Source organism: Vulpes vulpes, chromosome X (assembly GCF_048418805.1).
Source record: "Vulpes vulpes isolate BD-2025 chromosome X, VulVul3, whole genome shotgun sequence".
Taxonomy (NCBI): domain Eukaryota; kingdom Metazoa; phylum Chordata; class Mammalia; order Carnivora; family Canidae; genus Vulpes; species Vulpes vulpes.
In genome coordinates this window covers 15,372,403-15,384,483 of record NC_132796.1, presented here as the reverse complement: position 1 = coordinate 15,384,483, position 12,081 = coordinate 15,372,403, and the positions used below count along the sequence as shown (strand labels likewise).

Here is a 12,081-nt window from a genome sequence, read left to right as displayed (position 1 = left end):
TTCCCAGTCACTGATCCTTTCTTTCATAATGTCCAAATCTGATATTAGGTCCTTTCAGTGATTTTTAATAAAGAATTCAGTTTTAGGACTTCTGTTCATTTGTTTTTTGAGAGTTTTCATTTCTCTCACAAAATACCTTAATTTTTTACACATACACATTATATATATATGTATATATACACACACAATGTATAATAGTTTTAAGTTTTTGCCAATTTTAGTGACAATCATTTTTTATCTTGATTATGGGCCACATTTTCTTCTATGCACATCTCATAATTTTATTGTATTCTAGACATTTTATCTAAAAAAACATAGAGACTGAAGTATAACTTGTTTATTATCCTAAATATCTATATATGACTGATTTTTTTGTGTGTGTTTCTCTTGGAGGATGGCTGGGTTGGCCCTGGACTCTGTTTTAATCAATTTACTTCTGATTAGCCCAACCCCCACCTCTTGTCTCTGCTCCCTTTCTCATCTTGTCTGTATTTGAGCAGAGAGGATTTGAGGTTGCTGTTCCTCATATCTTTGGATTCCATTTTTGCAGGGATGCATGTCTGAGTCCTCTGATAAAACATGCAATATCTTTCTACTTGGAGCCTCTCCTATACAGTGGCTTTCTTGGCAAAATGTGGGGGTGGGGGTGGCTGTACTGCAAGAGAATGCTAACACTGAGCAAATGGTTTTGCTTGGGGACCCTTCCAGATTCCATGCCATCCCATCTAGCTCATGCTGTTGTCCAAAGCTTTGCAGATTTTCTCTTTGTCCTTGGGAAATGTTTCTATCAAAGACTTGTTCTTCCATTTCTCAGTACCTAGAGCAGACCCCCTGCTGTGGAAACTGTCCAGGCTCTTTGCTCACCTCTGACCGGGTGTTGTTTTTTTTTTTCCTGGAATTACTCAGGGAAGTTCTTCCTCCTCTTTGGTATGGTTTATGGATTGTCCAGGCTCAGACTGTTGCTGTGGGAGTGAAAGGACTTTCTTAGTCTTCTCTAGGGAAGCAGGCAACTCTTGAAAGGTTTTTGATGGGCCACTGAAGACAAAGTTGGTTGTAGAAAGGACCCCCGGTCTAGTGAGACATTTTGCTTGTTAATTCTGAATGCTTGCTTTGGAGAAAAATGTTTTGGAACTCTGACTCCTACCTTATGAACTTTCTTTTAAAAATACAATACAGCAAAGATGGACAGACAGATGGGATGCTTAGTGACCAACGAGAGCTCTGGCACAACTGTAGCTCACAGTCACCTTGAGGGGTAAGCAAAATCAAACATACTTTTCACATGAAGAACTGAAGGACAGAAAGGGTGAGCAACTTGCTCGACTCAAATGGGTAATAAATGGTATGAAAATAACCAGAACCTAACTGTTATTAGAAGATTCCCAATCTGGTGTTGTAGGGTGTTTTGTTTTGTTTTTTTTGCTCTGTATATCTTATTGCATAAATAATAAATTTTGTTTTTGTGAAAAACAGGAGGGGAAAAAAACATTTCTTTTTTTAAGATTTATTTATTCATGAGAGACACACAGAGAGAGGCAGAGACACAGGCAGAGGGAGAAGCAGGCTCCATGCAGGGAGCCCAATGTGGGACTCTATTCCAGATCCCAGGATCACGCCCTGAGCCAAAGGCAGACGCTCAGCTGCTAAGCCACCCAGGTGCCCCGAAAAAAAAAAAAACATTTAAAGCAATTGTCCCTTATAATTCTAATCTCTAGTCCTACCCATATTCCAGAAGTAATCTCTCACCACTTTGGTGTATATCCTTTCAGTTTTCTGCATCCTTACATACTCCTGACTACGTCACTCAGCAGGGTTTCTTTCTTTTTTTTTTTTTAATTTTTATTTATTTATGATAGGAACACAGTGAGAGAGAGAGGCAGAGACACAGGCAGAGGGAGAAGCAAGCTCCATGCACCGGGAGCCCGACGTGGGACTCGATCCCGGATCTCCAGGATCGCGCCCTGGGCCAAAGGCAGGCGCCAAACCGCTGCGCCACCCAGGGATCCCTCAGCAGGGTTTCTACAATACAGAACCATATAGGAGATGCACTGCTGTGGTCTTTGTTCACTCAGCAGTCAGTTGATGAAGGTCTTTTCATGTTCAGTACTGCTCAGTTTGTCATCCATTTAACAGATGTTGAGCACCTACTATGTCCTAGATCCAGTTATAATCCCTGGGGCATAGCTGTGAACAGACAGAAAAACCTCTCCCTCTTGGAGCTTACATTCTTAAGCGGGGAGAGACTATACAAACTAAGTACAACTATTAACACAATTTAGGGTGCTAGGGAGGCTGGTGGGGCATTACAGTTTATAAGCTGAGTGCTCAGAGAAGATTTGACTTACGAGAGAGTGACATGAAGAAAAAAAAATGAGAAAGAGATGAGGGAGCATACCATGTAAATATATTGGGGGAAGGACATTCCAGAAGGTTCCAGGGAAGAGCATAGAATGGCAGGGAGGCTTGTAAAGCTGGAGGAGAGTAGGTGATGGTGAGTGAATAGTAAAATAACTGGGAGCCAGATCTTCTAGAATCTTGCAGGCCTCTGAAAGAAGATATTTGCTCTGAGATGGGAGCCTCTAGAAGGATGTTTTGTTGTTTTTGTTTTTGAGATATAATTGATATATAATATTAGTTTCAGGTGTATACATGTATACATGTACATTTTGTGTAAAGACTATACTTTCAGGGATCATTTCTATAGTTTGTTTTGTGTAACAATTACCACAGTAAGTTTAGTTAACATCCATCGCCACACATAATTAGAAATATTTTTCTTGTGAAAAGAACTTTTAAGATCTCTCTTAGGAACTTTAAGGAGGCTCTGCACCCAATATGGGGCTTGAACTCATGACCCAGAGATCAAGAGTCACATACTATACTGACTGAGCCAGCCAGATACCCCATGGAACTTTCAAATATATAATACAATATTAACTATAGTCACCATGCTGTGTATTACATCCCCAAGACTCGTGTATTTTATAACTGAAAGTTTATACCTTTTGACCCATTTTACTCCACCCCTGGCAGCCACCAGCCTGTTCTCTGTATCTTTGAGCTTGGTTTGTTTGGGTTGCTTTTTTAGATTCTACATGTAAGTGAGATCATATAGTATTTCTCTTTCTCTTACTTATTTCACTTAGCATAATGCCCTCAAGATCCATCCATGTTGTTGCAAATGGCACAATTCCTTTTTTTCCTTTTTTTGGCAGATATCTTTTAGATTAGTATTTTTGTTATCCCTAGATAAATACCCATAAGTGAGATTGCTGGATCATATGGTAGTTCTATTTTGAATTTTTTCAAGGATCTCCATATTGATTTTCAAGAATCTCCATTTTTTTTTCCAAGAATCTCCACAGTGGCTGTGCCAATTTGCATTCCCACCTACAGTGCATGAGGATTCCCTTTTCTCCACTTCTTTGCCACCACTTGTTAACTCAGATTTTTTTTTTTAATCTTAGCCATTCTAAGAAGCAAGAGGTAATGTTTCCTTGTGGTTTTGAAATGCGTTTTCCTGATGATGAGTGATGTTGAGCGTCTTTTTCTGGGTCTGTTAGCCATCTTTACTGTTGGCCATCTTTATGCCTTTTTTGGAAAAATGTTTATTTAGGTTCTCTGCCCATTTTTTAATCAGACTTTTTTTGCTATTGAGTTATATGAATTCTTCATATATTTTGGATATTAACTTCTTATCAGATATATTATTTGCATGGAGAGTTTTGAGTAGTGGAGTGACATGGTCTGACTTAGTGTTTAGCAGAATCACTCTGCTCTGTTGAGAACAGATAGTAGAGGGGTGAGGGTGGAAGCAGGAAATGGCAGTCACTTGGAACAGGGTAGTGATGACTGGGGGGTCATGAAGAGTAGGCCATTTTTGGCTATGGCTGAAAATAAGAACCAACAGAGTTTTTTGATTAAATAAAAAATCTTAGAGAAATGAAGCATGATTCCAAAGTGTTTGGCATGAAAAACAGGAGGAATGGACTGGGCATTATTAAATAAGGCGGAGAAGAACAGCTTTGACAAACAGTTGAGCTTTGGACACATCAAGTTTGAGGTATTAGACATGCAAGTGAGATGCTAGGAAGGCAGTTGGATATGTAAGCCTGGAGTTTAGAGGAGAGCTCTGGGCTGGAGATAAGAATGTGGGAGTCATTAGAATATGGATGGTTTGAAGAAGCATGACACTAGATGATATCACCAAGGGATCTGATGTAGCAACTGATAAAGAAGCAAGGTCCAAGTGTTGTGCTAAGGACACTCCAGTGTTAAAAAGACAGGGGAGATGAATAGGAGCCCAGAAAATAAGACTAAAATAGAAGGAAAATCAGGAGTGTGTGTGGTGTCCTGCAAGCCAAATGAAAGTGGTCCAAGGAGGAAAGGAGTACTCAACGGTCAAGTGCCCCTGGTGGGGCAGATAATATGAGGGCTGAGAAGTGGTCCGTGCATTTAGCAGTGATGCAGACTTAAAGAGAATATCCAGGATAGGACCCACTGATGCCTGGATCCCATCTCCAGAGAATGATTTAAATGGCCCCAAGTGCAGCCTCAACATCAAGATTTTTAGTTTCCCAGGTGATTCTAATATGCAAGCCAATGTTGTGACCCCTGCTGTCTTAATTCATATCTGTCAATTTGTGAAATGGCCTTATTGTCAGAAACATATGTTGCCAGACTAATGAAACATGGGAGTTTTTATCTATGGACCTATTCTTGGATACTTTGGCATCTGAAAATGATAAACAGATCTGAAAACTTGATGATTAACCACTAAAGGGATTAGCTATTTAGCACCTATCCTTAAGTTGCTTTTAAGCCGAAAATCACTTTTCTTTTCATTTTTTGGAAATGTTCAGTTTTGGGTATTTTTTTTTTAATCCTGAGAAGACCTTTTGTTTTGATTAACAAGGGTAAGTTTCAAGTTAAAAAAAATTCAAGGGAAATGTTGCTGTAAATGGTCCAAAGAAAACAAAACAAATGAGCCTTAACCCAGATCAATAATGAAACATTTAAAAGAGTTCAGGACATTTTTCTCTGAATCCTGAATATTTGACACCTCAAAAGTTGGCTCATAACAGATGTAGAAATTTTGTAGCTCATTAAAGTTTTAATCTTTTTCATTTTCCTGCCACAGACTGTAGAAATTATTTAAATGCTCCAGTAAATTTGAGTTGGGTTGATATCTGTTGGCTCTTAAAAATGAGAAGGTATCACGGGTAGGCTGTTCATTAAGATATCTGTTTTGCAGGCTAGTTAAATTGGATTCTGTGAACAAAGAGAGTAGAGATCAAATATGTGAGAATAAGACCAAGGCAGAAAATAGAAAAAGTCAGAGTTGTAATACAGGCTTAATTATTGCAGCCTTCTAGCAGAATGCCAAGTGTCTAGATTAGCCTTTCTCAACCTGGATTGGGTTCCACAGAGAATTAAACCCTAAGGCATCTATTGTATCAATTGAACAAACTCCCTTATGGATCTAGAATGGGGCTACCTATGTACCATACTTGGGAGAAGGGAGAAAATAGTCACTCAAGATAATCATATAACTTTCTCTGGAGCTTAATTCATTCAGATCCCAGTTGAGAAAAGCTGTTTGAGATACTAATCTTTTGTCTCAAATGATGGAATAGTTTTATGAGGTACAAGTCCTCCAGAAAAAAGCGTAAAAAAGCCTGTTGTAAAATTGCCAAGAACTTAAAAGGAATAATCTCTTTATTCATTTATTAGAATAGTTATTAGTAAAACATGCACAGGAACACTTTGTACAAATCCCAGCAATGATTTTTTTGAACAATCTAACGTGTATCCTTCCAGACTTTGTCTATGTACATGAACATATATGTAAATAGCTTTTACTGCAAAAAAAAATGGGATCATGCTATTTAGTTCAGCAATTTTTTTTTCATGAACTCTTATGGGAATTCTTCTATATAATTACATACAGACCTGCCTCTGTCTAACAGTTACATGATACTCCGTAGTTTGGTTGTTAAATATATTCTGGGGCACCTGAGTGGCTCAGTGGTTGGGCATCTGCCTTCAGCTCAGGTCATGGTCCTGGGGTCCTGGGATCAGGTCTCGCATCAGGCTCCCCACAGGGAGCCTGCCTGTGTCTCTACCTCCCTCTCTGTGTTTCTCATGAATAAATAAATAAAATCTTTAATATATATATTACCATTCATATGTTAATTGACATTTGGGTTATCTCCAGGTTTTCATTGTTAGGAGCAATGCCATAATAAACACCTTTGTTCAAAAATTCTTGTGTGTGTATATATAGGAGTTTTTCTATAGTACAGATTCGAGAAGAATTGTTGAGTCAGAATGGGCTTTGACTTTTTTTTGTTTTGTTTTTTTAATATAAATTTCAGACACAGTCCAAAGTAGGAAATACTGTAGTGAGCCCTCTTGTACCCCTTTCCCACTTCAATAGTCATCCCTGCACGTCCAGTTTTGCTTCCTGCTCACCCCACCTGCTCTGCCCTCCTACCCTAATGCCAGATTGATCATGAAGCCAGGACAGGCCATTTTACCCATAGTGATTTCAGTATCGTCTGAGGGAGCACTTTACAAAACACGGTCATGATTGTGCTGTACCTAGAGATGAGTAATAATTCCTCAGCAGGAGCGTTTACATTCTCCCAGGTACCTCTCTGCCTTTAGTTTTATGTGTACAGTGGGTTTGAGTCGTGATCCAGACAAAGTCTTATACATGGCGTTTGGTTAATAAGATTATTAAGTCTTTTTTTGTTGTTGTTGTATAGATTTCCCCTTCTTCATTTTAATATAGTTGATAGGTTTCAATCCTTTATAGTTATTCTTCCTAAGGCTCACACTGTCTCCTCTTTGGCCAAACACCGATTCTTTTTGGTTCCTGAATCTTTCTGATGTGAGCTTAGTAGCTCCTTTGCATCTTTGTATTGAGATATTCCAGGATCATCTTAGACCCATCTGGAATTGGCCGTTCCTCTATAGAGTCCTGCTTCCATGTAGTTGAGACATGGTGTTTATAGGCCCCAGTCAGGGCCGGAAGTTCTCATTGCTACTGAATTGGTCATCTTTTGGTCCTTTTCAGTAGACACAACTAGGAAGACCACCTTGTAAATTCATACTGATGTTCCAATTCAAATTTGGGACCACAGGATTTTTACAGAATTTTTTTTAATTTTCTGTATCTCCTATGCATAGCTCTGGTTCCTAATGATATTAACATCATTTTTTTGGTATTCTATACTACAAATATGTAATATTTTCAAAATACCAGTACCATTATTATCACTAACAATGTGATTACTGGAAACTATATAAGATTTCTTTGCATTTCTATTTTTTCCTTAGGTTTTTTATCCCTTTAAGAAAATAGTCAAATTGCTGTGTTTTAAAAATAGTGGATTTCTACTTGGTGCATAAGCCATGAGCCACATGCGGAGGTTCATTTGTTTTGTTTTGCTGCAGCCACAAATTCAGATGGTGTTTATTGGCAAACGGTGTTTTTAGGGAACACTTAAAATTTTATTTCATTTTCTTTCATAATTGTGTAAAAAAACTTGCATAGTTTCAGTCGCATTACAAAAAAGGAGTTTCTTTTCTTGTCCCTTTCATCATGTTCTCTCCCTCCACCTATTGGTGGTAACTTTTATTACCTTTTGGTTTATCCTTTCATTTTGAAGAATCAAAGCAGATACATATCTCTATTCACTTCCTCCTTTTGCTTAAATAAAAAGGTAGTTTTCTGTGCACAGTATTCAATACATAGCTTTCTCATCTTAATGGTATATTTTAGAGATCACTCCATTGCAGTGTTATATAGAAATTGTTTCTTTTTACAGGTATTTAATATGAACATCATTAACCATAGTTGATTTCCTCAGTTTCCACTACTGCTGAGCATTTGCTTCCAGACCTTCATGGGAAGCTATAATATTTCACAGCCACAAACTCAGGTTATTTTGTGGCAAAGATTATTTTAAGAATGGTCTAAGGAATCTACTGTGTGGAGAATGAATTTTTTTACCATATAATCTAATAAGGGAGAAGACTGATCTATGAATATAGAAATAATTTTTCAGATCTTCTCCGGTGGATACAACATGAAACTGGAAAACAGATTGCCAGGGTCTTTGCCTGTTTGAGGACGGCAAGGTGTTCTCAGGTCAAGAAATAAATTTCTCTTGGCTTTCTGAATTTGCGGGCTCTGCTGCTTTTCCAAAAAAGCCTTTTGTCAAACTGTTATCATTACAATTCAGGCTTAGCTTCTGAAATCCTTGCTGTTCATCCAGCAACAGGAGCCTGCCGTGTTATTTTTTCTCTTTCCAGACACGTTGGTCTGCATCTGCTTTCATCCACAGTCTAGGTCTCATTGAGAGAAGGGACCAAGTAGGGACCGTGACAGTCTGAGATTTACTGGTGTGAGTCTGAAGCAATTGTTAAATTGGAACATGAAAAAAATGAGTTACAATGCAGACTTTGTTTCCTGCTAAAGCACAGCATCCTTGCACCAGCCCCTCACAGAATGATTGCATATATACTACTGTGTCTTGGTTCAGACATGTGTGATCTTACCACACAAATCTTTCAGGAGAAACCATGCAGGCGACCGAGAAAAGGCTCTGCGGGTCATGCTCCAGGTTCTGCAGAGCTGTGACCACCCAGCCCCCGACATGTTCTGCCTGTGTGGGAGGATCTACAAGGACATCTTCTTGGATTCAGACTGCAAAGATGACACCAGCCGAGACAATGCCATTGAGTGGTAAACCCTCCATCCTAATCAGTAGCACAAGCATCTCTGCAAAGAACAGAATTGCAGAGGCTAAGGATCCAGGTCTTGTCCCAATGAATATAAGTCGGCCTGCATGCCTGTCTGCTGGCAGTGGGAGAAAAAGTCGTTAAATGTGGTTTGGGAATTTCCAGATGCCTTTTTCTGAAGAGAAACCATTAGAAACAGGTTTTTGTAGTGGTGACATTCTTCTCACGAGTTCACTCATTTATAAGAGCAAGGAGGAGGGCTCAGCATGCTCCTTCCCAGCTACTGCTTCCAGAACTTTGTTCTACTGCCATCAGGGCGTTATCTTTTCAGTGAGCTGTTCATTCCTTCCTCCATTCGTTCATCTAACAAATGTGGATTTAGGGCTTACTGTATGCCAGAAACTTCTCTAGATGGTGGGGATAAAGACACAGCAGACATAGACACAAATTCCTGCCATCATGGACCTTGCCTTGCTGGTAAGGGAAGTCAGACAAAGAAATGGAGAAGAATCGGATGTTACCTGTTGGTGAGGGTTCTGGGGATAAGGTCATCAGAGAATGGGAGGAGGAGGCTTGAGAGGAGTTGTATGCAGTTTCAGGTAGGTCAGTGGTCAGTGAAGGCGAGTAAAGATGTGAGGGTGGTGAGACGAGCCTTGGAGAAAACTGTGGGGAAAGTGTTTTGGGAGTAGGGGCCAGCAGGGGCCAAAACCCAGAGGGGAAGCTTGCTGGGCATGTTCAAGGATGGTGAGGTGTGAGCAAGTGGAGAGCAGCAGGAAACAGGAGAGGAGAAGACCCTTTGACTCTGAGTGCAATGATATAACATCGGAGTGCTCTGAGCGGAGCAGTGACGAGATCCGACGTGGATTTTCACCAGCATGCCCTCGCTGTTAGGCAAAGAATACATTTCCGGGGGTGTATTAGCTATTGTTTGCTGCATAACGAACAAGTCCAAAACTTAGTGGCTTAAAAACTTCTCATTTTTCATGATTCTGTGGATTGGCCAGGCCGCTGCTTGGCTGTTTTTTTTTTTTTTTTTTTTACTTAGTTACTTACATCCTGCCCCCCCCCCCTTGCCCCGCTTTAATGTCTTGGTAGCTTTTCCCCCCTCAGAATCATCCTCCCCCACTCCAGGCATATTTTCTTCCCAGGATCCCTTGATTGGACTTTGGAGGCAAGAAAGGGCATGCAGAGAGAGGGAGCAGACAGGCAATTCTCAGCCACTGTACCTCACACCTGCCTAGATTCGTGATGTTCTCTGTCCTGTTTGCCACATTTGGTGTTAGAAAGCAGTTATTCAAAGCTTTGTCCCTCCAACCCCCCTTGGTCTTTCTGTAGAGCACAAAAGTGAAAAAAGCCCCATTAGCAGGGGCAGCAGTTCATTAAAATATACAACAGTCTTAAACTGCTGGGCTCACTCCTAAAAATGAGGTCAGCTGAAGGCTCAGCAGGACTGGAAGGTCCAAGATGGCCTTACACACATTTGGTGGCTGGTGCTGGGTGTCGGTAGTGTGCCTCCATGCTCTGCCTGTGGGTCTAATCCTGCCAGACCAGGTTTCTTATGCGGTGGGCAGCATTCTTAGAACATGAAGGCAGAAGCTGCAAAAGCCTCTTAGGCTTAGGCTCTGGAACTCACACAAGGTTGGTTCCACCACGTGCTCTGGGTCACATCACAAGTGTATCGCATGGTTAATGATTCAAGAGTGTGGAGAAATGGACTCCGGCCATGGGCAGGGGCAGTGACAGAGGCACGCATCTCATGAGATGAGGAGGATCTGTGGCAATTAAATAATCTACCACACGGGCAAGGGCAGAAGCAGGGAACAGCGAGGAGACGACCACAGTAATGCAGGGAAGAGCTGATGGTAGCTGGAGCCAGAGTGGTGGCAATGAAAATGGGGAGATAGCAGAGCCTGGATGTAGGTGGAAGGTGGAGCCAGCAGCCTACCTCATCTGTTTCTGTCACAAGAGCTCTTGACATGGCTGCTCCACTCTCCATTCTAGCTGCTTCCCCTTCCCCTGTCCTCCTCTGGCTCCATCCTGCTCTGTCCTCTCCCCTCACCTCTCCATCCAGTCTCTTCCTTGGTGATCCCCCTCACTCCCACACTTTGGGAACCTGAGCCGGTCTCCAGCCCAACCTGTGTCTGAAGCTTTGGCCCCACCCCCCCACCCGTTTGTTCCACCTGGGGCGGAGCTGCTCTGTAAGATGCAGGATGTCCGAGGCTAAAGTTCCCTCCTGCTCTCCATGCTAGGATGGCCTCCAGTGTCTTGCTTTCTTACTACCATCTTTCAGCCTCCTACGCTTAGACTTTTTGTTAATGTTTGAGAATTTTCACTCACTTACCCCCCCCACACACACACACACATGGTCAGGTCCCAATTCTAGCCCTTCTCTGCATCTTCCCTCACTCTTACCACTTCCACCTTGCTTGGTGCCTTTCCCCCGCCCCCCACTCTCTTGCCGGGAATGTTTTCACAGTATCCCAAGCATGCTCTCTGCTTGGTGTCTCTAGAGTCTATTCTTCATCTATTGAACCACCATTCCTTTTTCTTCCTAAAGCTTAGAGACCCACCCACAGCGGCTCTCCGTTCCCTATTAAATAACAATTCAAACTCTTAGATTACCATTCTATGTGCTCTGCAGACTTTCTCCAACCCACCCTGAGCCCTGTTCCCCCCTACCTGAAACATATCCAACTGAACCGAATTTTCCTGGGCGTTCCACAGGCTCCCGTCTCTGCTTTTGCCTTTTTCTGTGTTGGGTATTTCTTTTCCAAATCACTGCTGCTGCACATCTATCCATCTTCATACCATCGCTCAAGCTTCTAGAGATGGCCCCACATACCATCTGTGGGTCCCTCTAGACTTGGATTTGTGTGGTGTAAGGATACTTATCCCACTCAACATTAGTATTTTCCCTAATTGTACCAGCTTGTGTGGGGATCTTATTACCTCCACCGCAGTGTGGGTTTGTGGAGGGCAGGGACCCCATTTTATTCTTAGTAAATTCCCAGTAGTACCTGATGTACTATTTCGACAGGAGTCACTCAGGGCATTGAAGGGGAATTAATGTTGGGTAGAGCCAAAATAGGAAGCTGTGTTGCCACCACAGTGGCCAAGAATTCAGCCCCCGAGTCAGGAGATGACTGCCTGTGGCTCCTTGAAGAAAGTCTTAGGAGCCTTTCTCCATCCACTTAAGGAGGCGGGGGGTCCAAGGGCAAATGAAGCTTAGTCTTTCTGGTACATTAGCTTTGGTGAGACCTTGGGATCATCTCAGCCAGGCTCTCTGGTACTGAGCTGGACCATGTGACCCAGGGAGGCAGGGGGCTGTGA

At 41.7% G+C, this 12,081-nt stretch overlaps 1 protein-coding gene and 1 pseudogene across 1 annotated transcript in view; both read left to right on the top strand.

Annotated features, from left to right (window-relative positions):
* The window catches only part of MAP3K15 (mitogen-activated protein kinase kinase kinase 15), a 113,105-nt gene that overhangs the window by 54,599 nt on the left and 46,425 nt on the right, over positions 1-12,081 (top strand). The window contains exon 7 of the mRNA XM_072744862.1: positions 8,585-8,755. Coding sequence (XP_072600963.1) covers positions 8,585-8,755 — 171 coding nt within the window. The remainder of the gene's footprint in view (positions 1-8,584; positions 8,756-12,081) is intronic.
* Positions 2,674-2,767, top strand: LOC112919176 (small nucleolar RNA U3; annotated as a pseudogene).